At 38.9% G+C, this 27,708-nt stretch overlaps 1 protein-coding gene across 1 annotated transcript; it reads right to left on the bottom strand.

Annotated features, from left to right (window-relative positions):
- Positions 1 to 796: 796 nt before the first annotated feature.
- fmoda (fibromodulin a) lies at positions 797 to 26,917 on the bottom strand. The gene is made up of 6 exons (XM_038298096.1): positions 26,762 to 26,917; positions 19,876 to 20,273; positions 14,584 to 14,706; positions 14,326 to 14,466; positions 3,423 to 3,690; positions 797 to 1,642 (listed from the first exon to the last, which is right to left on the bottom strand). The coding sequence occupies exons 2-6, from the start codon at positions 20,239 to 20,241 to the stop codon at positions 1,491 to 1,493; spliced, it is 1,050 nt and encodes a 349-aa protein (XP_038154024.1). The 5' UTR covers positions 20,242 to 20,273; positions 26,762 to 26,917; the 3' UTR covers positions 797 to 1,490.
- Positions 26,918 to 27,708: the final 791 nt, after the last annotated feature.

Genomic DNA, 27,708 nt, shown 5'->3' with positions numbered 1-27,708 from the left:
ACATCTTCTTCAACACCCCAAACTTGCCCATCTGGACTTTTACTGGATAAGATCAGATGTGGAAACAACTACCAGTTTTAGTCCATGAAGCAGCCACCCTGTCTACTTTTAAGGGTAGGATTAAAACTTTCCTTTTTGATAAAGCGTATAGTTAGAGTGGCTCAGGTTATCCTGAGCTATCTCTATAGTTATGCTGCTATAGGCTTAGGCTGCTGGAGGACATAGGGACCCCTTTTCATCATTCTCCATCATTCTATCTCTATTCTCCCACTCTCCAGAATCTGTTAGTTCAATCTCTAACGTTCTGCTCTCTCTGCTTTTTCTCATAGTAGCTTCACGTCTTCTGCTCCTGTTTGGCTGTGATTCCAGCCTGGAGAGAAATACCAGCTGTGCTGCTGCCATCAACACCTTTGTTTATAGATGTTGGAGATTGGCCTGTTTTTCAGTGTAGTCCTGTTTCTCTGACTGTGACTGGCTGGATGTGCGCAGAATCTTACTCAGCCTCGGCAGATGGCCGCTCACACTGAGCCTGGTTCTGCTGGAAGTTTCTTCCTGTTAAAAGATAAATTTTCCTCTCCACTGTTGCTACAAGTATGCTTAATGTGAGGGATTGCATTCGAGTCAATAAGTAGTTGGAATCAACTGGTTTTCCTCAGATAGAAAACTTTGAACCAAACTGACTGTATGACCTGGTGAACTGCCTTGAGATGACGTGTTGTGAATTGGCGCTATAGAAATAAACTGAATTGAATTCATCAGACATACAGTAGGACTCTGAGAAGGGGGAGACATAAGCTTGCCTAAGCCTGTATGTAGGTTTTATTGATCTAACCAAGTGAAAAAACATTTTTTTTCAATTGGCAGGGTGGAGATTGACTAAGAAATAATCCTTTCTATACCGCGACCATCTTTTGCAAAGTCATCCTTTTTAAATTTTTCTTTGTAACTACAGGCCTACTGGAAACTCTGGTTAAAAAACTTTTTGAAAACATAAGGAAACTCTCTCCAGTTTACTTTTTAATTGTTTTGCTCCTGTTTCATCTTTTTGGAAAGTATTCCAAAGCTTGATTTAAAAACTGCAGAGAATTGTGACACTTTTTTTTCTTAACCTTTTGATTTTAGGTATACATTATGTATCAGATTAACAGAGAAAACTAAAGAAAAACAGAAATAAAAGCTAAATAAACAGATATGAAGGTCAATGATCCCCACAACAAATAAAGGATCATGGTCACAGAGGTTTCATAGAATACAGAATACATTAAAGCTTCTGAACTGTTTCAGAGTACAACATGTAATCATGATGAGCTGGCTGCCCTCAACTAAGTTAAATAAAGGTTTGGTGACCTTTAATGTAGTCAGTTATGTTTTCACACTTGAATAACAATCACATTTGTGGTTTTGGTAGCACCATGCTGTATCACTCGATCTGCACTCGTTTGGTGTTTGCACATTCCGCCAACAGTGGGGATAATTCTCCATGCAGACTGTTAGATCTGAATGCTGGAAGCCCTACGCAGACAGAGAGCGGACTCTGAGGGAATGTCCTCCTTACTGATCTCGTTCCCTTCCAGTCGCAGCGTTTGCAGGTTGGAGAAATTCGTCACATCCACGATGGAGCAGAAACTTCCCAGACTGAACTCTGCAACCATAGGAGAGAGGGTGGGCGGTAAGGTTACACAAACGAGCCGAAAGTGTGAACCCACTAGATTAACAACAGCAGTACCCAGACATGAACAATAACTTCTAAAGGTAACAAAAAATAAATAAATAAATCAGCAATTACAGTTAAAAATAACAATTTTAGGTTATTTGTGAACAATTGCTTAAAGTGTATGGAGTTAGTTTGTTCGATTATTGTTGCAAGTGAAGAACACAGTGTTTTCGTAAGCTGAAATTTTAAATAAATGCAACCCTAGAAAGGAAAATTTGAAAATATAATTAATCAAATAAAGGGTTTAAAGCTAACTTTACTATTTTCTTAGTTTTTTTTTTATTTATTTGAAATTTTTTTTTTTTTTTTTTGCAATTTTTAAACAGGTTTTCTATTTCTATTTTTCTTTTTTTCCCTCTTAGATTGTGTTTTCCCAAGTTTATAGTTTTCAAATTGCAGTTTACAGAACATAATCTCTTTTCATTCGGGGTAGGTTTTCCTATGGAGTTACAAGGACAGATGCATTTCCATTGGTTTGCACAGTGTTGGATTTAAAGTCCTGTTCTCATCTTAGTTCATTAAACTTCATGTAGACATACTGTATTAGCATAGTGAGATTTTTAATAATTGTATATATAATTATGTGAGGAAATGAATGGAATATGATCTCATGTGTTTTGTATCAGTCCCAGGCCCATGCAGCTGGGGTTTTATGGCTGATTGTTTTACAGCACTGCAAACGCCTCTGATTTAGGTTATGTTTACAAGATTTATCCTGACTCTGTATCGAGCTGTGACTGAGGGAAACGGAGAGGATTTCGATAATATAAAGGAGAAGCTCCAAGCTTTTTAAATTGTGAATTTGGATACTGTGAGTCAGGTCACATTGTTGGGCTGTTGTCACTACTTTGTTTTGAAGCATAAGATCTCTGCAAAGATCTCTGTATGAACAAAAGTGCTTGTTTTTAACTCTGCTTTGGTTGTTGTGCATGACCTCAAACAAAAACACAGAAGACATAGGATATCTCTTCGACAATAGACGTTAACAACAACATTTTAATTGGTCAATGTGTGCATGAAGAGCAAGCATTTGAAGTGAATATGATCTGTGACACGCAATTGGAAACGAATGCAAGATCTGTGAAAGTCTGAAAAACTGAAATTTGAACAAAAAAGAAAACTTGAAAAATGTATTTAGAAAAATCTAACATTAGATTATATATTATCTTTATATAATAACATTTGAAAAGATAAGATCTTATACCTGAAAAAATATTTGAAATAACAACAAAGTTACTTTTAAAACTTTTTTTTAATTATATATGTATATTTTTTAAATATATATGTACATTTAGTTAGCAGTTTGTAACATTGTTGCCTTGCATGTCTCCCTGTGCATGCTTGGGTTCCCTCCGGTTGCTCCGGCTTCCTCCCACAGTCCAAAAACATGACTGTTAGGTTAACTGGTGTCTCTAAATTGTCCTCTGGTGTGTGTGTGTGTGCATGGGTGTGGGTCTCTTTGTTGCCCTTTGACTAGCGACCTGTCCAAGGTGTACCCCGCCTTTTACCCATATGTAGACTGCCGGAGATAGACACCGGCCCCACCGTGACCCTGGAATAAGCGGGAGAAAATGGATGTATGGAAAAATAGAAACTCACCAGAAAAAATTTCGATTTTTTTTTTTGTGTGCAAAATTTCATTTTTGAAACATGTACTTTGCTTGCAACTATGATGGAACAACTTTCACTCTATAGAGAAGCTCTTTACCTTTGATCTGATTGGCTTGCAGGTAAAGATGCTGTAGTCTGGTGCTAACAATGGGGATTCTCTCCAGTTTGTTGTAGCTCAGGTCCAGCTCCACCAGTCCGGTTACATTAAAGGTGTTGGATGGGATTCCCTTGTCTGTCAGTTGATTGTGGGACATCCTTATGTACTGTAGCTGAGCTAATCCCCCGAGGAAATCGTCGGGTAGAGAGTTAATGAAGTTGAACTCAAGGTAAAACTGGTGCAAATGTTCAGGAAGAGCATCTGGGACCTGGAGCAGGTAAAAATAAAAATAATCTTGCATGGTTTCAAAAATAAACAAGATAATTCAAAGAAAGCAGGATATAAGATAATTTCACTGAAAATAAAAAGTTAAAAAGCAATTTAAGAAAGAACAATTTAATGTCAGACTTTAATAGCAAGCTGCGCTAAATCAATATATACACTGCCAAAGTCTAATAACAGCTGCATAAAAAAAAAGGAAAGTGTTCAAATAGCTCTTGTAGTGGCGATTGTTTGTCAAACCAAACACCAAGTAAAAACCCACCTGTGGATCAAGTAAAAAAACACCCTGTGGAACAAGTAAGGAACCAGCCCATGGACTAAAAGGAATACCTCTGATGCAGGAAAGACAAAAATGGACAAGAACTAAACAATGTCTCACTCCTGGAGATGTTGTCTTAATTGCAGACTCTACAGCTCCAATAGGAACATGGATGATGGCCAAGGTCCTGAGTGTAAACCAGGATGCAAAAGGCTTGGTGCACTCTGTGCGATTACAAACAACCAGCATTCTCGAAAGACCCGTGACCAAACTTGTTTAGCTACTGGAAGCATCAACCTGAGGAATTAAGGACATGTTTGAGGGAATAGCTCCTTTTTCTTTATTTTTAATTGTGAAAGTATTCACAATTAGGTGCCGGAGTGTTGGAGCCATTTATTCTTTGTTTCTTTATCCATTTGAATTGTGTTAATTCCTTAACTTATATATTTTTGTATTATTTACAGACTTTATTTATAGGTTCATTGTTGAATTTTGTGTATTTATTTTTTGTTGTTTTATCATTTTTTCTTTCTTTATTATGTAAAACAGGAAGAAATGTGGGCGGTCCACTTTCTGTCAATGCAGGAGCCTAGTAAGGACCAGCAGGCATTTGGGTTAGGGACCTATGGGTTTTTACCAGTGCAAGAGAGGTGACAGAGCAAGGGAATGTTTGAACTCTGTAATGTTGCAAAAATATAGGAAATATATCAACTGAACATCTACCGTATTTTCACGACTATAAGGCGCACTTAAACGTCTTATTTTTTCCTTAAAATGTGCGGCGCGCCCTATGGTGCGGTGCGCCCTATGTGTGTTGTAACTGCGACTTTTGAGACCACCTCATTGAGGAGATGATGAAAGAGTGGCTGAATGTAAGGAGACCAGCTGTTTTTTTCCCACTCATCACCATTAATCTGTAACTCCATGCGTGCCCATCTCACAGCTGATGTGAAAAACATGGGGAAACAAATTAACGCTGTGCTCGCTGTTCAACCGCTCGACATCGGTGTGAACCGGACCCAGCAGGTGCAGCAGAAGCAGCGAGTTTACATGCAAAGTCAATGGTTGACGCGCGTATAGGTGCAGCAAAAGGTCCTGCAGCGCGTTTTGGTGCAGCACGTCGGGAGCGTTTAAGCATCTGAAGCGCCGCCAACGCGCTGCTGCTGCTCAGATGGAAAAATTGAAGTTTTGCTGCTGGACGCGCCGCATCAACCAATCAGAGAAGCTGATCTGGGAGCTGGCAGCGAGACAGACAGCGCTCTGATGACATATGATATTAACGCAAATGAAAAGGCTGGGTGGATGCGTGGCTGAGACAGGTGTATGTGAGAAGACTAGGTGTTTTTTTCCACGCATCACCATCGCTGCGTGCCCATCTCACAGCCGATGTGAAAAAAAGATTAATCAAATGAACGCTGTGCTCGCCGTTATCCCGGGGTCTGACAAAGGAACTTCCACCGCTCGACATCGGTTTGAAGCGGCCGTTCACAGTAAGGCTGCGAGCTGCGTGGGAGCGATGGGTGACAGACGGAGACCACAGTTTCAGGATAAATGGAAGGCAGCGCCGTGCAAGTTACGCCACCGTTTGCGGATGGATTGTAGATGGACTGTGTCTGCTGGCTCTGTTGTTCAAGCTTTCGCAAAAGCCGGCATTATTTCTGAGGAGCTGCGCTGCCCGGAAAGTGACTGACAGCGAAGAAGGGGAAACTGGCATGTCTGATTTAGCGCAGCTGTTTAATTCAGAAACAGAGGATGATGACTTTGATGGGTTCGATTAATACTTTGTAATAAATACATGAATAAAGCACAATCATACTCAGTTTTGCTCCCGCTGTATTTTTCTCCCTGAAAACTTAATTCAACAGCCGCCTCTGGGCGCGTCTCCTCCTCTTCAGCGCGGCGGCTGGCAGGTGTTTTTTCATCTAAATAATCTAAATCTTGCAGCTATATTTGCTGTGATCAGTGGGAATAAAGTAGTTTTAATATGTTTTTAAGTGAGAAAGGCCACCTGAAAACTTAATAACTGCAGTCAGTTCATCCAGATTATCTATTTCTGTCGGAGGCGCTCAGACCCCCACATACCAGCGGTGCGCTGACAGCAGAAATCTCTTCATCAGCAGCCTGTAGGCTGGGCAGCCTGGGGTTCACCGCGGCTGCTGGCAGGTGTTTTTCATCTAAATAATTTTAGCTGCAGGCACCAGGATACCGGCAATAAAAGCGAACATATTCCGTCAGCAGGTTTCAGGATTTTAAGTTAATTTAGGAGTGACCACAGCGCTGTGTCATCTGCGATGTGTCTGTCTCACGGCCAGCTGCAGGTTTGATTAATACTTTGTAATAAATACATGAATAAAGCACAGTCATACTCAGTTTTGCCCCCGCTGTATTTTTAAATACGCAGTAGAGGTATTTAAAGGTAGTAGAGGACATGTACCTGTATATAAAAAACGCGCCCTATAGTCCGGTGCGCCTTATGTGTGTGTTAAATACAGAAATGGGACACATAACTGAGAGTGCGCCTTTTAGTCCGGTGCGCCTTATGGTCGTGAAAATACGGTACAAGTTTGGATTTCAACTTCTTTTGCCTGCGTCAAGAAAACGTGACCCCAGTGCCTAAGTAGTGGCTTATTGGAACTTTATTGGATGTTTGGTTTGACAAACGATCACCACTACAGCTTGCTATGACCTATAAATACAGGTTGCAGTGCACACAATGGAAGATGCCATATTGTGTTGCAATCTTTGATTATGGGAGCCAAATCGGTTGTTAGCTTGAGGCTATTTGCATTATTATATTTTCATATGAATCTGTGTTGTCGGTAGCATCAACAGTATACAACATGCAAAGACAAGCATGGATCATTCTACTTGCTGTTTTCAATTCAATTCAATATAGTTTATTTATATAGCGCCAATTCACAACACATGTCATCTCAAGGCACTTTACAGAGACAATTCAACCAGGTCATACAGTCAAATTGATTCAAAGTTTTCTATCTAAGGAAAACCAGTTGATTGCTTCTACTCATTGACTTAAATGCAATCCCTCACACTAAGCATGCTTGTAGCGACAGTGGAGAGGAAAAACTCCCTTTTAACAGGAAGAAACCTCCAGCAGAACCAGGCCCAGTGTGAGCGGCCATCTGTTTTTAATTGAAAAGAAGGACCATCCATACTCATTGTCCGGTAAGATGGAAAGAAAGTAACAGAGATAGTAAAAGAAGTAATAATTGAGGGAAAATGTCAGAATTGCCGTGGTTTTAACCAGCTGGAGACAATTTGTCAGGGAGCAAGGCCTCAAAAATTGAAGCAGAGATTCATTTTTCCATTGTGTTAGAAACAAGGCAGCATGATTCAGCAACGACTCTGTCCTCCCGGCAGAGAGGCCTAGTTAATTGGCTTAAACTGGATGAGCTCCCTGTAGCAACAGTTATCAGTTGCTGTTGTTCTTCTTAGAAGTCATACAAGCAAGTAACCATATGCCACATACCTTCCTACATATTTTGCATTTGTTTCATAATTTAGTTTTAAGAATTTGTCAAGGGTGATGAGGGATAATGCCTTCTCTCTATTCAGAAAGGATAGACAAAAGTAATACTATGTTCTCATCGTGATAAAATTACTATAGACACAAGTATTATAACACTGAGAATGGTCCTAACTACCTATGAGGACACTGAGGTAATATTCTCTTATTTTTTTTATTTTTTGCTTAAATTGTGATTTATAAACTGAAAATAAATAACATTAAAACTGACTGTAGGATGATGATTTTGGTCTCCTACATAACTGTGAGGTGTCAGTGTCAGGCAAGAGTAGCGTGACTGTTTAATAAAACAGTATGTCGAAGGTTTCGACGTATATACTGCGGGTCATTGATAACACACCCTGTTGCTATGGTAAGAGCCGCACACAAGCTATGAGTAGATAGCACATCAAGGAGGACATCAAGCTTCAAATGTAGGTGGAGAGCAGTTTAAGCTGTAGCTGATTGTAAGAAAAAAGTAGCATTTTCATGAGGAAATATTTTGACTTCAGGCCAGGGTACTATTCAGACAGCTAGGGAACATTAAACCAAAGTTTAATTTACTCCATCAGTACAGTCATCAATCAATTTCCAGTAGTCGAATCAACATTCAATATGCAACTGATATGTTAGTGACATTTTCTACTGAAAATGAAATGTTTATCAAGCATTGGTTTCTCACAGTTGGATGTTGAACCTGTTTTTTATTTCTGCAGATGCTGGAGCCCAACGCAGCAAGACGTCACTGAACAAATTATACGTGACAGGAAGTGGTGCCAAGAAACACAATAAAACATCCGCTTAATTTTCAAAATAATAATAAATAATTTTCTGTGGTAACTTGCCCTTACTTCAAGAGTCACCATAATGATCCATCAAAAAGCATCAGAATTACCCATTTCTTATCCATCATTACCATTTTATCTACAACTGCTGTAATGTTGTAGACTCCTATATATGGATTTATGTATGTACTTGCTTAAATCACCATAATTTATCTTGTTTATTTAATATTTATACTTCTTTAGCTAGTTTTACTACTTTGACATTGGGCTGCTCTGAAAACCAGGGCAACTTATTCTGTTTCATGTCATGTTAATGCCTGAAATGACAAATAAAACTCCTTAAACATGATGTTAAAATGGGATATTGTTTTCATTTGTATCATTTTAGTTTTAGCCTGTGTTGATATTCTTCATTAAAGCGGGAGGAAAAGGATGAGTAAAACCGAGCTCCACATTGGGCCAAGCAGAAAGAGGAGCAGTGAGGAGAAATATAGAGGGAGAACAGGAACTAGAAAAGGAAGATACTGCGCCAGAATAGTATGTTTTAAAAGTCAAATGTTAAATGCATGATAATTAAAGTGTTTTGTAAGATTAAAAAAGAAATATGTTAAAAGATGGCTTTTTCTAACAAGAGCAAACTGATTAGACACCATCATTTATATTATAGTGCAATATGGGTTTGGTGACTATTTTTAATTCCATGTCCAGAATTCAAACTTCTGAAAGTACTTTAAATATGAAATTATTACATATTGTTCAACAAATAATCAGTGTATTTAATTAAGAGTAATTTTCATCTGAATGTGCTTTACTGGAGGCATCCATGTTGGTCAAAGAGCACTACTGCCACCTACTGGTTTGTGACGTCACGGTGTGGTATCAGTTGTTGATCAAGTCCCAGTGCTGTATCTGGTGTTTGTCACAACGCGCTATTATCCAAGTCATCTTGAAAACATTCTTCTTCCAAATGTTGGCTACATATTATGTGTTTTTTCTCTGGCAAGAAGTTCGACGGCAAATCCTCCCTCTTCAAGTTGAAGCAGTTGAAACATCCAACAACGAACCCGTCCGTGGAGGATCAGAAATCGGAAAGGTGAGATAACTCTTTTTTTTTTTTCACTATTACCCGATGTATTGGGTAAGATCCCACGTGCATGGCAAGATCCCATGCACGTGGAATTTTGCCATGCCCACGTGAAAGGCAAGATCCAATCTTCCATGCCAGTTGCATTGTCAGGCATTGTCAGTTTCACTATGGCCCCGTCCACACGAAGACGAACCCTGGCCTAAACGCACAAATTTTTCACCAAACCAGCCTCTCATCCACACGAAGCCGGCGTTTCGGGGGTCTGTAAACAATCTTTTTTTTATTCAGCCTTCAGAGTGGGAAGATTTCGAAACGCCGTTTTCGCGTTTCCATCTTTACGCTCTAACCGCATATTTTTTTTTACAAGCATGCGTCATAGCGTCGCCTCTAAACACGCATGCGCGACCAGTATCACAACAACAATGGCGCCGTTGCTGCTAATGCTACTCACCCTGCTGTCGGGCTTACAACAGAATCTTCTTCTTCTGGAATATCTCCAGGAAGAACAGAGCAATATCGACGACATAGTTCAGCACCTGAATGTGACTTAACCACGAAAATGGACCCGCAGGGCAACCACGTATAAATATTAGTGCGCATGCCCAACATTTCGTCGCTTATTTTTGCTTTGGTACCACAGCGCCACTTACAGGCCTGGCATACATTTTGCAGCGTTTTCATGCATTCGTGTGGACGCTCACATTTATTTTACGTCTCCGTCTTTACGGCAAACGTTTTGGAAAATATCAGCGTTTCGTGTTTGTTTTGACTTCGTGTGGACGGGGCCTATAGCTCTGGTGAATTTCATTGGTGAAGTCCTCTGGAAATCTTCAATAATTGTTGTTGATTGCAGATGTGTCTAGTAGTTCCCATTGATTTTGCTTGTAAAGCGGGGAGAATGGCGCTAGGCTTACCGCACCGTGACGTCACTGCTGGAAGATGTCAGCAGTGATGTGTTACTATATTTATTAACGCTAAATCCATTAAATCATCGTGACACTATTAGTTTTAAGTATAGATAATGATCCATTGATTATTCCTTGCTGACCGGACTTTTCCTTTAAAGTAAAATGTTGTGATGTAATGTAGTTTAAAGTAAAGCAAACATAAAGCAACTCATTTCAGTAATATTAGAATGTCTTTTGTGACCAATTTCTGAAATCTTGTGGAAAGAAGCTTCAAAAGAAAGGTCACATAAAAATAGTTTATACGTTTAAAATGTCTGAAATGCCAAGCAGAGGAGACATGAGAAGATGAACAGAGAAATGCACAGGCAGGGGTTGTTGTAGATGAAGAGGCAGGAAGAGAAAGGGGAGACAAAGAGGGTGCTAGAAGGTACATAATTACAGTATTGGAGGAGGTCAAATGTGATTAATGGAATTAAAAACATTTACTGGTGAACATGCGACCGAAACTCAGCTAGAAGTTCTGAGTTTTGACCTTGCAGATAAAAATTGGGTTTTAAATAATATGTTGCCCACCTCCCTCGATAAATCAGCTGAAATAAATTCATGTGAAACAAGATAAAATGTAAAATATGTGTTGTTCTGACCTCATCACCTGACAGGACACTTTAGCAGGATTTTGAAATTGTTACATTTATGACACGTGCTGCCTTCTGTCATTACACGCTTACAGCACCAGTGTGTTTCTTGGTTGTCTGAAGTTTATTTAGATTGGGGTAAATCTTACAGACTGGTGATTTAAGCCCTAATCGCCTTGAATATTTTGTACATAAAGAAATATTTTTAACCTTAAGATGGAGTAAATTCTGACCAATAATACTCATATACAGTTTCTATGACTCTAAAGGGCTTTGGTCATTTACATGAGGGCCACAGACATATAAAGTTGTGTGTCATCAGCAGACAATGAATTTCTGTATAAATAAAACCTGAAGAAGCATAAGGATTGTAAAAAAAAAAAAAAAGTGGCTTGAGGATTGAGCCCTGAGTTCCCCCATATATATATATATATATATTCATATATATATATATATATATATATATATATATATATATATATATATATGTATATATATATATATATATATATATATATATATATATATATATATATATATATATATATATATATATATATATATATATATATATATATATATATATATACACTCACACTTTATTAGGTACCCCATGCTAGTAACGGGTTGGACCCCCTTTTGCCTTCAGAACTGCCTCAATTCTTCATGGCATAGATTCAACAAGGTGCTGGAAGCCTTCCTCAGGGAGTTTGGTCCATATTGACATGATGGCATCACACAGTTGCCGCAGATTTGTCAGCTGCACAACCATGATGCGAATCTCCCGTTCCACCACATCCCAAAGATGCTCTATTGGATTGAGATCTGGTGACTGTGGAGGCCATTTAAGTACAGTGAACTCATTGTCATGTTCAAGAAACCAGTCTGAGATGATTCCAGCTTTATGACATGGCGCATTATCCTGCTGAAAGTAGCCATCAGAAGTTGGGTACATTGTGGTCATAAAGGGATGGACATGGTCAGCAACAATACTCAGGTAGGCTGTGGCGTTGCAGCCAGTGTTGGGAAAGTTCTCTTTCTACGTGAACTAGTTCAAAGTTCAGTTCACACATTTTAAAATGAACTAGTTCAGTTCATAATTCAAAACCAAAAAATGAACTAGTTCATAGTTCTTTTTTTTTTTTCATATATTGCTCAATTACACCATAGCCTACTGTAGAACCACAGACAGCAATTATTTTATCAGTTGTAACTCTGAAACTGTGCGTCAGATTTCATCTTCATATCCAGTTTTGAATCCTTATCCAACCAGGGTTTACATTAGCATTGAGGGGACAGATTTCCCCATTGTTGCTTTAACGCTTTGTTGCTGTCCATTCACTTCACACTAGTAGCAGCTGCAGCTTTCACCCCTACAGTATATTCTCAAAAACATCAGAAAAAAAATGTGCTGCTTGAATGGTCTTTTTTATGAGTAATTATTAAAAGAAAAATAGGAAAGTAGTCTTTAAGGTGCAAATGTTTATTTTTTTATTTTAATAATTTTTTCCATTTGAAATTCCATTTCAATACATACTAAAAAGGAATCCTGGAAAATTATACCAGGCAGGTTTAACAAACAAGTTACATGGATAGTAAAACCCTCAAGAACAGGGGTCTTCTATGTTTTCCAGACCAAGGACCCCCAAACTGATGGCGAGATGGAGCGGAGACCCCATAACTATATATATTGTATGAAATTGTGTCCTATAGTCACTCTATTACAGATGGAGTAATGTAAAGAAATTAATTTCTCCCTGGGATTATTAAAGTTTTTCTGATTCTGATTCCTGGTTGTTGTGAAGGAAACGGTGCCCAGCTTGAAAGAGCTCCTGTGTGTCGCTGAATGTGAGCATTGATGACTGAAAGACATCTTTTGTCTCCATTTATCTGTTTACTACAGTGTGTTGATTTCATGTTAATGAGTATTTATAGACATTTCAATTAGTGGGGGAAAAATTGCAAGGGGGGAATATAAAAATATCAACTAACCATGCAGACCCTCATGCAGTACCTCCGTAGACACCCTAGGGGTCGCGGATCCCCTGTTGAAGACCTCAGCTCAAGAAGATTTTACTAACACAAACTGAGGGACCAGGCTGAAGTAGGAATTTAAGGTTACTGAAGTGCGGATTTTTTTACTGAAAGCCGGCGGGCAAACTTGTTGCCATCATCCTCACCGACCACCTGGTCATAAAACTGTTTTAAGTGATCATACTGCTGCTTTGTCGCCTCCACGGTAGCCTCCATGCTGCTATGGCTTCCACGCTCCATTTTGTTTTGATGACGCACGCGGCTGTAGGCTACGACGCTGGTAGCTGGTGTTGCCAGATTGGGTGTTTTTCCCGCTACATATTAAGGCCTGTTTACGGTGTGATTTAGCCGGGGTTTCGCCTGGAGGACTCTATAGAAATCTGGCAACCTATTGAACGGAGCTGAACTGAGAGAGCGTGCCGTTCACAGACACCAGAGTGAACGAGTTCACAATAACGTTCATCAGGCAGTAATGCAGTACGTTCAGTTCACGTTCGCCCAAAATATGAACGAGTTCATGAACTTTCGTTCAATGAACGCGTTCAGGCACAACACTGGTTGCAGCGATGCTCAATTGGTACCAAGGGGCCCAAAGAGTGCCAAGAAAATATTCCCCACCATGACACCACCACCACCAGCCTGAACCTTTGATACAAGGCAGGATGTATCCATCCTTTCATGTTGTAGACGCCAAATTCTGACCCTACCATCCAAATGTCGCAGCAGAAATCGAGACTCATCAGACCAGGCAACGTTTTTCCAATCTTCTATTGTCCAATTTCCATGAGCTTGTGCAAATTGTAGCCTCAGTTTCCTGTTCTTAGCTGAAAGGAGTGGCACCCGGTGTGGTCTTCTGCTGCTGTAGCCCATCTGCCTCAAAGTTCGACGTACTGTGCGTTCAGAGATGCTCTTCTGCCCACCTTGGTTGTAACGGGTGGTTATTTGAGTCACTGTTCCCCTTCTATGAGCTCGAACCAGTCTGGCCATTCTCCTCTGACCTCTGGCATCAACAAGGCATTTCCGCCCACAGAACTGCCGCTCACTGGATGTTTTTTCTTTTTCGGACCATTCTCTGTAAACCCTAGAGATGGTTGTGCGTGAAAATCCCAGTAGATCAGCAGTTTCTGAAATACTCAGACCAGCCCTTCTGGCACCAACAATCATGCCACGTTCAAAGTCACTCAAATCACCTTTCTTCCCCATACTGATGCTCGCTTTGAACTGCAGGAGATTGTCTTGACCATGTCTACATGCCTAAATGCACTGAGTTGCCGCCATGTGATTGGCTGCTTAGAAATTAAGTGTTAACGAGCAGTTGGACAGGTGTACCTAATAAAGTGGCCGGTGAGTGTATATATACATAAAATATTGTGTCCAGTCCAAATACCTTGATTAGTTTGTTGTTACTCATATCAAGCTGAGTGAGGGATTTCAAAGACTTCAGTGATGTGCCCAGATCCGTCACAGCATTGTCATGAAGGTGTAGGATAGTGAGATTATCCATTCCTTCTAAATCTGTTGGCAATACCTAGACAAGAATGAAAACAAAATGAAAGTCATTTACTTTTTTTTGATACACATTCAGAGAAAACTAAAGAAAAACAAATAATAAATGTTTAGGAATATGAGCAGGGTGAAACATTACTTTTTCAATCCTGTTATGGTTTATCTTCAGGTCCCGCAAGGAGCGAGGAAGGTTTGGTGGAATACTGGTCAAGTTATTGTGGTGTAGAAATAAACGCTCCAACCCTTCCAGCTTTGAAAATGCCTATAAATAAACAGCAGTTTTGTAAAAACAAAACACAGTTGTACATAATACTTTTAATGGGTAATTTTAATGCATTTAAAGGGATTTGTGGTTAAAATGGGAACTCTTCCAAATGTGCAAAAGCATAAGTAATACTGACACAAGCAGTAGTGACCCTGAAGAACTCAACAACACAAAGTGGAAAGGAAACCAATAAAACTAGAAAACACAGAAAAATATGAATCAAAGTAAAACTAAAAACTCAAAAAGAAAACTTAAACAGAACCAAAAAGGGCAGAATCATGACAAATGTTAGCAAAGCATCTTTCAGCGACAATCTCTGTCATCAACTAACAATGTTGTAAACACAATACCAGAAATAAAAAATCCAAATAGTAGCTGCATAAAGATTAACGTATGGAGTTAGAAGGGGATAAAAATGTTTGTAAACTTATAAATCTGAGTTGAAACTGAAAAAATAAAATTCCACCACAGAATACATCGGTAGGATCATATTAACCTTTTTTTTTTTTTTTTTTACCATCTTTTAAAGGTTTTAATCTCCGCTGCATTATTATTTATAAGTTTACAAACACTTTGACACCGTTCTGACTCCATAACATGGCTGTAGCTACTCCTGTCAGGACACATTCACAACTATATTAAACTAATTTATGTAATACAGTGAACCCTCGCTATAACGCGGTTCACTTTTCACGGTCTCTCTGCTTCACGGATTTGCATCATGCATTGTTAAACTTTATTGTCAAACATATTAATGGTGGCATGTCGGTTTATAAGGATCTTTTGGCCCAGAAGAAAAAAGAGCGACAACAACTACTGATAACTCTTCTCTCCAAAAAACACACCTGCACCGCAGGCTTTAGAAGAAAAAAACACCACAGAGCAAAGTAAGAATGCCACGGCGGGGCGGTGCTGATCCCCGCAATATTAACCCTTCATTTCATATTGCTGATTAAAATTATTACTTATTTATTTATAACTATATTATTTTACAGTACAGTACAGTAGTTATTTGTAAAAAAAAAAAAAAACAGACAACAACAACGTTTATACCGTACTTTTATTTGTTAAACAAATGCTTGGGCCTGTAAAAGGTTCCTTGATTTCAATGTTGTATGGAGTATTTCATTGTAAAATAACTGTAAAAAAATAAAGGTTTCTATTTCACGGATTTTACCTACAAAACCAGATTCTCTCTCTTGCTCATAAAGCTGGGGCCTGATTTGGCTGGTTCTCCACCACAGTGGAGCCCAAGGGGACCCAAATCTCCAGAATCTCCAAGGATGAGTCATTGTTGTAATCTTTCCGAACCAAACTACTGCAAGAAAGCCCTTTTGCAACACATTTCTCTTGAGTTTCAGAACTTATAGAGCCAGACTGGAGAGAAGGCCTACCCTGTCTTAAACGACTGAGACAAAGAGGACCCCTGCTGTGTAAGACTGAGACAAAGGAACCCCTGCTGTGCCCTGACTGCTGAGCTACAGCTGAATGAAACTCAAGCCCCGTCCACACGAAGTCAAACCCTGGCCTAAACGCACAAATTTTTCACCAAACCAGCCTCTCATCCATACGAAGCCGGCGTTTCGGGGGTCTGTAAACGATCTTTTTTTTATTAAGCCTTCAGAGTGAGAAGATTTTGAAACGCCATTTTCGCGTTTCCATCTTTAAGCTCTGACCGCATTTTTTTTTTTACACTCATGCGTCATAGCGTCGCCTCTAAACACGCATGCGCGACACAGTATCACAACAACAATGGCGCCGTACTGTGTTGAATGGTTGCTGCTCATGCTACTCACCCTGCTGTCGGGCTTACAACAGAATCTTCTTCTTCTGGAATAATAATTCTTAATAAAAAAAAGATAGTTTACAGACCCCCGAAATGCCGTTTTCGTATGGATGAGAGGCTGGTTTGGTGAAAAATTTGTGCGTTTAGGCCAGGGTTTGGCTTCGTGTGGACGGGGCCTAAGATATATAGATTTTAAAAGTATATTCAATGTCAGTTTTGCTTAATAGTATGTGTCTACATGTAATATGAATTATTAAAACAACACTTCTACCAATTGACTCTCATTCAACAGTGCATTTCCACCGATAGACCGTATCATTTCTCTTCTTAGGCGCTCATTCAAAGCGCCCCTGAAGTGTACCGAAATAACCAATTGTATAATGATGCTAGAGAATATGAATAAATATTTGGCCAATCAGCATTGCTAAAATAAAGGGCTTTGGGGCTCCTGGAATTTTGGCCCTTGCTACAATGATATAGGTGATGTAGCTAGTAGTCAGTCAGTCTGTGAGGTAGAGATTATGGTGACAACTACAGCTGAACTTGAAGAGCAGCTTTTACACAATTCATAGTGATGGTGGAAAAAATCCATGTACAGTACAGGAGTTGGGCCCTGACAAGCCCAAAATAAATTGAATGCACAGAACCGACGAAAAACCTAAATCCTTCAATCAGACTTTTAGCAGGAGCTGGTTCAAGCGTAAATCATGGCTGACAGCCTGTGGGACAGCTAATGTACTTTTATGTTTCCCCTGCTTTCTTTTCAAAAGTGACCGGAGTTATTTGACGTGGACACAGACTGGACATACCTAAAACACCTCTCTGACAGGTAGGACTGATTTAAAGCACTTTTTTAGAAAAGGCAAAGAAGAATGAACAATCTGGGATTCACATGGAAAATAATAGAATATAGTGTCCTTTTTCTAGATGTTTGTTCATTTGCAAACAAAATTAATCCCTTAAATTATACTTTACAATATATTTTTTAGCTCTGTGACGACATATTGGACCATGCAAAACACAGATTCCCCTTCTCAAAACCTCAGAAGGGCAAGATTTATGTAGAAAAAGTAAACCTGGACATGAAATTATGTTTTGCTTTTAGTGTTTTTATAATGTTTTTTGTTGCTGGCATTCATATAAGTATGCTTGTGTGATAACTTAGTTATCACATGATTAGTTTTTGGTATACCAGCCGCCACTGTGAAGCATCCTTTATTTGGCAGTTAAAAAAGAGATGCGATTTCTACGGCATTTTCTTAAAAGTCCGATACACATGTTTGTAACACAAACATCAACACTAAATCTAACTAAAATATAAAAAAAAAACAAAAACGCGAAAGCTATTAAAGCCAACTAAATTGTAGTAGCAGTTTCAAAGCTGGACCTCCTCAGCTTCACATCAGCTGCTGCTGTTGCCTAGAGACAGATTCACCACACCTACATTGCTCTTTGCCACCCAAGTTATACCTGATTCTCCAGCGCTTCTTTAGAAGGAAAAGCTTTCAAAATGTGGAAATAAGTATGAAGAATCAATTCCCTCGCGCAGTGGCGTCTGTGCATAGCTGGGATTCACATGGCTCAGAACAGAAATACTACAGATAATAATGAACGCAGAATGCCACGCATCAGTCCTTCATACCCTGACCGTCTATTGAGACTGGAATACTGTGATTATTGTGTTTCTATTGACTGTTTATCTGGAGATTATTCTTATTTATTTAATAATCTGCATATAAACCAATATAAATGGCCGTCTTAAGAGTAAATCATACTAGGAGAAAGAAAATAATACAATCAAACAAATATTGGTAAAATAAGGTTGTTGTTTTTTACATTTCCTAGTTTTAAAAAGTGTTTTCTGTTTGTACTAATTTTATTTTTTTAATGGTTAATATATAAAGATCATAGAATGAGCAGTTTTCAATTAAGTTTAATGTCATGGAGTAGGCAAACTATCTAGCTGCTTGTTTTGTAGCTCTCATAGAGCATTTTTGCTGGACATAATTCATTGCACACAATATTTAATATATATTTAAATGGTTCTTAATAACATACCTTACACAAACTCACCCCCCTTTAGTTGCTACAGCTATATGGTAGATTATACAGTAGAAATATATCATTAACTGTGCAATGCTAAGTCATGTGCTCCGTTATCATTTACATCTTGTTTGCTTCATTTTAACAGTTTTCTTTATTGATAATATCTTTACTAAAAGCTGCTGTATAAAATACAACCTGGAATCCTACCTAGCCCCAACCCAGTGACAGCCAGTGGAGATTTAGGCCCATGGGTGTCTCTTATTTTTATTAATGAAAGGTGAAAGGAGGTTTTATTACGCTTTTACACATTTGGAAGAAGTAATGACGATGCTGCCAGCAGAGACCACTTTAGAAATTAACCTTCTTCATAGACGTGAAAGTAAGTCCCTCTTTAAACAACAAGCAACATCTTTAGTAATTTTGCTTCAAAATAATGAACAACTCAAAACAGTAAAAAAAAAAAAAAAAGACAAATCAAACAGAGTTGTGCAAGAGGAATCTTACCCCCTAACATCAGGGCACATTTTGTTCTAATGCAATTACTCCAACATATTATACTGGGATTGTGATGGACTGTGACTAATAAAAAGTAAAAAATCTGAAAAGGGTGACAAGCATTTGCACTCAGCTCCCAGATGAAGGCTTTTTAAAGCAATCTTTTTCTTTTCCAAGGGTTTGAAACCACTGTACGGTATGTAGGATGCTCAGTAGCGCAGTGAGAAGCACTGCTGCTTGCAGCAAGAAGGTTCCAGGTTCGATTTACCCGCCCGGAGTCTTACTGCATGGAGCATGCTCTCTCTGAGCATGCATAGGTTCTCTCCTGGTACTCTGTCTTCCTCCCACAGTCTAAAAACATGACTGGTAGGTTAACTGGTTTCTCTAAATTCTCTGAATGTGTGCCTGAATGGTTGTTTGTCCTATGTATGACCCTGTGATGGACTGGCAACCTGTCCAGGGTGGACCCAGCCGTAGACTTCTGGAGATAGGCACCACCACCCCTTATGACCCCAGCTGGGATAAAGCATTATGGAATATGGATGGATGTACAGTATGTTTTCATTTGCTTGGTTAATCTAGAGACTGAAGTTTTTGGATATTTATTGCAAAACATGTCAATCGTAATTGCATCACAGGGAAAGCATCACAGTATAATCCTCAATGGGAAATAGAAGTGGACTTTGACTTAAGAATATAGAATAACTTAACTTCTCTAAAACAAACCAAAAATCAAACACAAAATGACACCCTGACAAACATCTGCCCTCCATCTGTTGGCCTTCTGCTTTTAAGCTCACACACATCTGGAGTTGGCTCTGTGATCACACGGACGCTACCTTCATGCCGATGGCCTCGGATGTCAGCTGATTGTGATGCAGCAGGAGCCACACCAAATTAGTCGCGTTGACTAGAGCCAAGTTAGGCACAGCGGAGATGGCGTTGTTTTGGAGGTACAGGTACTTGATGCGGGAGGGAATGGATGGAATAGCTGTCAGGCCCCGCCCATCACAGTACATGGCTACGGGGAATGTAGGGGGGCAGTCACACTCTTCTGGACACTCCCCTCCTGGTGTGTCTGCCTGCAGGGAGCCAAAGTATTGTGCATGGCCTTGGCGGTGAAACAGCCAGCCCAGAGGGTCCCATCCATGGGAGGCACAGAGTGGAAGCAGGGCAGAAAGGAGGATTACCGTCTCCAGACGCATTTTCACAAAGCACAACAAATCTTCACTGTTGCCTGACAAACAAAAGAGAGACAAATGAATTCAGAGTAAGTCTCCTATACTGAAATACTTGGCGGATTCAATTTAAAGTCATTTCATCCAAGAAGCCGTAAAAAGGCTGACATTTCCTATTAAAACACTATGATGGAGTATTAGGGCCAAGCTAGAGATTTTGTTTTCTTCTATTTCGAGAATAAAGTCGTAACATTATGAGAACAAAGTTGTAATATTACAAAAATAAAGTTGTAACATTGCAAGAATAAATTTATAATATATTATGGAGAATAAAGTCGTAACATTACGTGAATAAAGTCGTGATATTACGAGAATAAAGTTGTAACATTACGTGAATAAAGTCGTAATATTACAAGAATAAAGTTGTAAAAATTGCAAGAATAAAGTTATAATATTATGTAGAATAAAGTCGTAACATTACGTGAATAAAGTCGTAATATTACGAGAATAAAGTTGTAACATTGCAAGAATAAAGTTATAATATATTATGGAGAATAAAGTCGTAACATTACGTGAATAAAGTTGTAATATTACAAAAACAAAGTCGTAACATTACGTGAATAAAGTCGTAATATTACAAAAATAAAGTCGTAACATTACGTGAATAAAGTCGTAATATTACGAGAATAAAGTTGTAAAAATTGCAAGAATAAAGTTATAATATTATGGAGAATAAAGTCTTAACATTACGTGAATAAAGTCGTAATATTATAAGAATAAAGTTGTAACATTACGAGAATAAAGTTGTAATATAATCAAGAATAAAATTGTAACATTACAACAGCAACCCGTTTCAGAAAGAAAGCTTCGACCTCCGATCAACATGTGACGGCTGGACAGCTCAACCAATCAGCAACCTGAGGCCATTTTGACATCCTGCCCATTTTGATGCTGGTGCTAAAAGATTTCCTTATTGGTCAAACCGAAACCAAAGTATAACTTCACAAGAAAGCGCTTCTTGTAAGAGTTGTCATAAAATACAACTTATTTCTCTTAATTTAAGGACTTTATTCTAGTAATATTACGACAATATTCTCATAATTTTATGACTTTATTCTCATAATTTTACAACTTTATTCTCATTATGTTATGACTTTATTCTCTTGATTTTTAGATTTTATTCTGGTAATGTTATGACTTCATTCTCATAATTTTACAAACAACTTTATTCTCGTAATTATATGACTATTCTCCTTGCGACTTTATTCTCATAATTTTGCGACTTAATTCTCAGAATTTTACTACATTATTCTCGTAATTTAAGACTTTATTCTTGTAATTTTATGACTTTTCACGTTTTTATGACTTTTGCATCTTTATTCTTATTATTTTATGACATTATTCTCGTAATTGTAGGACTTTATTCTCGAAATAGAAGGGGAAAAAAATCTATAGCCTGGCCCTAATACTCGTAAAACACCAGGTTTACTATGATGTTAAAAAAATTATTAAAGGAGAATTCCGGTTTTTAACACTTTTAGCCCATTTTCTGTAGTGTCCAGGATGAAATCGAATGATCGACACCAAAATTTTGACAATTGGTCCTGTCTCTGCTTTTTGGCTCATTTAGAATCAACCCCTGGCTGCTTTAGAATGGCTTGCATAGAGCATGTCCGATAATGTCCTTAAAACAACCTTAAACGTTCTTTTTAAAAAATATGCTACTCACCGGGTCGTCAGCGCTGTTCAATGACGTTCCAAAAAAAGTTTTGTGAAGAAAAAACGTTCCTGTAGTGTTTTATTTAGCATTTTGTAAATCCCATTGAGTTCTGTTGGAATAGTCAATATTCCCCTGCCACCGGAAACGGAAATGGGGCCTGTTTACACAGTTGTAGTCTTTTCGCTTCACTCTGTGTACTCCGACGTCGAGGTGCTAACGTCTCTGTTAAACACTTTAAAAAACTCTGAAAATGGAATACGAAAGGTGGATTCTTGATTCTCGACGTCGGAGTACACAGAGTGAAGCGAAAAGTCTACAACTGTGTAAACAGGCCCCATTTCCGTTTCCGGTGGCAGGGGAATATTGACTATTCCTACAGAACTCAATGGGATTTACAAAATGCTAAATAAAACACTACAGGAACGTTTTTTCTTCACAAAACGTTTTTTGGAACGTCATTGAACAGCGCTGACGACCCGGTGAGTAGCATATTAAAAAAAAAAGAACGTTTAAGGTTGTTTTAAGGACATTATCGGACATGCACTAGGGAAGCCATTCTGAAGCAGCCGGGGGGGATTCTGCATGAGCCAAAAAGCAGAGACAGGACCAATTGTCAAAATTTTGGTGTCGATCATTCGATTTCATCCTGGACACTACAGAAAATGGGCTAAAAGTGTTAAAAACCGGAATTCTCCTTTAACCAGGAAAATTTATTTGAGAACTTTTTTCAATTTTAATATAAAATAGAACTTATATCAGTTGCTTGAGGTAACATAAATTAATTAACTGCCAAATAAAGCATTAATAACACAGAACCAAAAACAAAAAAACTAAAGACATGATACAAACTAGCAGCATCGTGCTCTGGACTCCTTTTTCTCAAGACTTTTTGTTAGGCTGGATGAAACCTTTTATAGTTTATTTCTAAAGTGGAAAAAAATAAGAAATACCCCCCCCCCCCCCCCCCAAAAAAAAAAAAAAACAAAACAAAACAAAAACAAAAAAATATATATATATATTCGTTACATGAGGTTTTGAGACCTCTACATCATGGTATTGCATTGATATATTTTTCTTTAATGACAATTAAATATTTATCATTCTAATGTAATTTTGCTTGTTTGATTAAACATTTAATTATATTTATAATTTAAATTATATCATTTTAAAGCTACAGTGTGTAATTTTCAGCGACATCTAGCGGTCAGACTGCAGACCGCAGCAACATGAACATCTCCCCCCCACCGCTTCTCCCCCCCAACAGTACGGCGAGCGTTACGGGACAAAATGTCTTCCACGACGTCCGCATCACCTACCTTCTCAAGTGATGAGGTTTGTTTACATAGATAATTTTACAGATAGTATTTAATTAGTCTGTGTAGGGTATAGATTTCATGTAGACTTAAGATAATAAATATACCCGTTATTTTTCCTACATCGTTGTGACGTTTTGGTGAGCTGCTTTGCATGGTGATATAAACAGACGAAGTAATTGTAGTCATTAGTTTAACAGCGAGATTGTGTTCGCTGGAAGAATATATATTCCCCGTTTACAGAGTCCAAGTCTTGTTGGTGGCACGGGGGTTACAAGGCGAGAAAGAGGGAGAGGAAGAGGGAGAGGAAGAGGGCAGAGAGGCCGGGGTGGGCGTGCAGCCAGGGCCAGGCGAGGGAGGGGTGCCAGCGGGGTGACTAGAGCAGAGGAGGAAAGGCTTGAAGATCTCCAAAGGAGCCGGAGAGAAGTAACCGAGGTATACATCCAGAAAATTATTTTACAGAAAATTACTGAATCATTACCTGTGAAACGTCAGGGACGTTGCTGAATAAGTATACTGGAGAGTAACAGCATCATCACGCAGCATGTTATTGTAATGGGCGATCTTGCAATCGCTAGTTTGTTGGCTCTGCGCTGCCGTAGCGCAAAGATGTCTGCCTCCATGGCTGCGAGACCCGCTCCTATGTAATTATAAATAACGAATTCTAAGGCAACGCAAATATTAAGGTTAAGAGGCTGAGCTCGTAGATGATAATAAATAACATAGTTATGTATAATATATTACATTTCTGACTGTATATCCCTGTAATTATTACACACTGTAGCTTTAAGTCTTATATTGATTATTATATTAATGTAAACAAATAAATCAAAAATTCATGGTAAATGTGTTTTTTCATGATATACACTATATTGCCAAAAGTATTTGCTCACCTGCCTTGACTCACATATGAGCTTAAGTGACATCCCGTTCCTAATCCATAGGGTTCAATATGACGTCGGTCCACCCTTTGCAGCTAGAACAGCTTCAACTCTTCTGGGAAGGCTGTCCACAAGGTTTAGGAGTGTGTTTATGGGAATTTTTGACCATTCTTCCAGAAGCGCATTTGTGAGGTCGCACACTGATGTTGGACGAGAAGGCCTGGCTCTCAGTCTCCGCTCTAATTCATCCCAAAGGTGTTCTATCGGGTTGAGGTCAGGACTCTGTGCAGGCCAGTCAAGTTCATCCACACCAGACTCTGTCATCCATGTCTTTATGGACCTTGCTTTGTGCACTGGTGCACAGTCATGTTGGAAGAGGAAGGGGCCAGCTCCAAACTGTTCCCACAAAGTTGGGAGCATGGAATTGTCCAAAATGTCTTGGTATGCTGAAGCATTCAGAGTTCCTTTCACTGGAACTAAGGGGCCAAGCCCAGCTCCTGAAAAACAACCTCACACCATAATCCCCCCTCCACCAAACTTTACACTTGGCACAATGCAGTCAGACAAGTACCGTTCTCCTGGCAACCGCCAAACCCAGACCCGTCCATCAGATTGCCAGATGGAGAAGCGCGATTCGTCACTCCAGAGAACGCGTCTCCACTGCTCTAGAGTCCAGTGGCGGCGTGCTTTACACCACCGCATCCGACGCTTTGCATTGCACTTGGTGATGTATGGCTTGGATGCAGCTGCTCGACCATGGAAACCCATTCCATGAAGCTCTCTGCGCACTGTTCTTGAGCTAATCTGAAGGCCACATGAAGTTTGGAGGTCTGTAGTGATTGACTCTGCAGAAAGTTGGCGACCTCTTCGCACTATGCGCGTCAGCATCCGCTGACCCCGCTCCGTCAGTTTACGTGGCCTACCTCTTCGTGGCTGAGTTGCTGTCGTTCCCAAACACTTCCATTTTCTTATAATACAGCTGACAGTTGACTGTGGAATATTTAGGAGCGAGGAAATTTCACGACTGGATTTGTTGCACAGGTGGCATCCTATCACAGTTCCACGCTGGAATTCACTGAGCTCCTGAGAGCGACCCATTCTTTCACAAATGTTTGTAAAAACAGTCTGCATGCCTAGGTGCTTGAATTTATACACCTGTGGCCATGGAAGTGATTGGAACACCTGATTCCAATAATTTGGATGGGTGAGCAAATACTTTTGGCAATATAGTGTATTTCTATCACTCAAAAATCACATCATAATGATTTAAAAACCATTTTATGACCCCCACTTTGTACCTCCTGTCCTCCTGAGGGCTCCCGACCCCCAGTCTGGGAACACCTGTTCTACATTTTCAGTGTGTTTGTTATTTTTTCCTAAAAAAAAACTAATGTACACAATCAGACACATGAACAGAAAATGCATAACAAGTAATGACTGATATGAGCGTAATGTGAGCTAAATTGCAAATAAATACTAAAATGATCATAAATGACACAATAATAACTCTTTTGTGCAAATTGATATTCTTCCATTATTATTTCACTTTGCAGAATGTTTAATAAAGGCCTTTAGTTAAAATGAGACCATTTTCTGACAATAATTAAATGGTTTAAGCTTAACGGAGTTAAATATCTTTTAATCATGATGATGGGGCGTAATTTTATTTTTCCCCATACTGTTTTGGCATCTTTTCAAATAAAATCATGTTTTAAAATGTCCTTGCATAAGTTTACAGCTAAACCAAAAAGACAATATCATTGGAAGCAGACTAATAAATCTGACATTAAAGGAGATAAAAGTGTTGAAGTGATTTACCACGGCTTGGAGTTCTCAGTCACTTAAACCGTAAATCATTACTTTTTTCTTATTATTACTTAGACTACACTCTTTCAAGGACCTTTTTTCTCCCAAAAGGCTTTTTTTATGTCTCTTCTCCTGCAGGGGTTCAAATGATCAATCACAGCTGTTTACTCTGTTTTTGGACATGTGTGTCCACAGACAGGCACATTCTTCAAAGTCTCAGTCTGCAGGGAGGCGAATGTGGAAAAATATGTAGGTTCCAGGATTTTTCAACCGGTTCAGTCCGATTTCTGGAGATGTTAGAATATAAATTATTTATTTTTTTTATTTTACACACACTCTTATGAAGAGGAAGTCAAATTAAATCCAATCTTTTAAGCGTTGTTTGTTTATTCATTCATGTTATCAATCTGCAAATAGCTAGTTTAGCTATTTTGATATAGATAGTGTCACATTAAAAGTGTATCTACTATTATTTAGAGCCTCTTGATGTGTTTTTTTGTGCTTTTATTTAATTGATTTTCAAAAGGTAACTTGATTTACTTAGTAAAGTCAACTATTTGAGCACATCAAACTTCAACACATAAAAACAACAAAAGTATTTTTTTTGCCAAATTAGAAAGGTAAATCACCTAAAGACGCCTTTCTTTCTCTAATATATAAAGAAAATTATATTGCAAAAATAATATGTATTTTTTATACAGGCAGAACAAATAAATGCAGTCACTGTGCATTTTCATAAGGAACATGCAAAAAAGAAATGTTTAAAACCTTAAATAAACATATAAAGCAGATGAAGAACACAGTTGTCACAAAAAAAAGCTTCTTACCTGATCAGAGAGGCCCTGTCCCTGCTCCCTCAGTGTGCTTATGAGTGGAGGGGACCCTGTGAAACTATTTGCTGAAAAGCCTTTATCCCCTCCCTGCTCTCTTTTCCATTGTGCCATCTCTCACTCCACCTCTCTGCCTGTTCCCCATCTGCTGGTCACTTCCTCCCCTTTATTAAATCATCTGAACCCCACTGAGCTCAATTTAGGGTGAAGCTAACAGTGACGCTCACATGTCAATGATGCAGCTTATGTGAAGGATTGTTCCCATCTGTGTGCGCCTCATGTTGCCCCTTTTTGTCGGCGGAGTCCCTTTGCTTTCTAACCAGGACTGGGACTTGGGCTCACAGTGGCAGATCCTTTGCCCTTGTTTGGGTAAGAAAAGTGGATTGATATGCAGTGGTGTCTAAAGTACACACATTTGATACTTAAGTTGAAGTATAGATACTGCAGTTTAAAAACACTCTGGTAAAAGTTGAAGTATCAACTTGACCTCTTTACTCAAGTAAAAGTGGAAAAGTATGTGCTCCAAAAACACTTAAAGTATAAAAGTATAAAGTAACCTTTAAAAAAAACAGCCAGATGCCGCTATATGAATTGAAAGCTCAATTTTTCACTATTTTGAAAAATTCTTTGAGATAGGTCCAAGGATGAGGGAGGTCTTGCTGGTCTCCATCTCCTGATACGCTCTCGCCTGTGTCCGACCTTTCAGACATTTCAGCATCTTTTTCTGAATCCAACATTGTAGCGTGGCATAGACAATTCACGTTTTCAGTTTGAAGAACACCTGCTTCTGATGATTTCCTTTAGCTAATCAATGAGCGTTTGCGTTTTATTACTCATCCAATTCCACTAGTTTTCACTAGATGTGGATGGAGCTAATGATCTGCACTGGATGGCCCACATGACGTGAAATAATTATTTATAAACATTAAACCGAAGCCAAGAGT

The sequence above is a fragment of the Cyprinodon tularosa genome, unplaced genomic scaffold (assembly GCF_016077235.1).
Source record: "Cyprinodon tularosa strain WSP-4 unplaced genomic scaffold, ASM1607723v1 ctg40, whole genome shotgun sequence".
In the NCBI taxonomy this organism is placed as follows: Eukaryota; Metazoa; Chordata; class Actinopteri; order Cyprinodontiformes; family Cyprinodontidae; genus Cyprinodon; species Cyprinodon tularosa.
Note: the sequence above shows the minus strand (reverse complement) of the source record. Positions and strands in the feature narration are given on the sequence as shown.

What these genes read in the sequence shown, in the direction of transcription:
- fmoda (XM_038298096.1), bottom strand. Translation starts at nt 20,241, where the DNA reads ATGCGTCTGGAGACGGTAATCCTCCTTTCTGCCCTGCTTCCACTCTGT. An exon ending in CCGAGGCCATCGGCATGAAG is followed by an intron (nt 14,707 to 19,875) that starts GTAGCGTCCGTG and finishes GTTTATTTATAG; the next exon opens with GCATTTTCAAAGCTGGAAGG. An exon ending in GCAAGCCAATCAGATCAAAG is followed by an intron (nt 1,643 to 3,422) that starts GTAAAGAGCTTC and finishes CTATGGTTGCAG; the next exon opens with AGTTCAGTCTGGGAAGTTTC.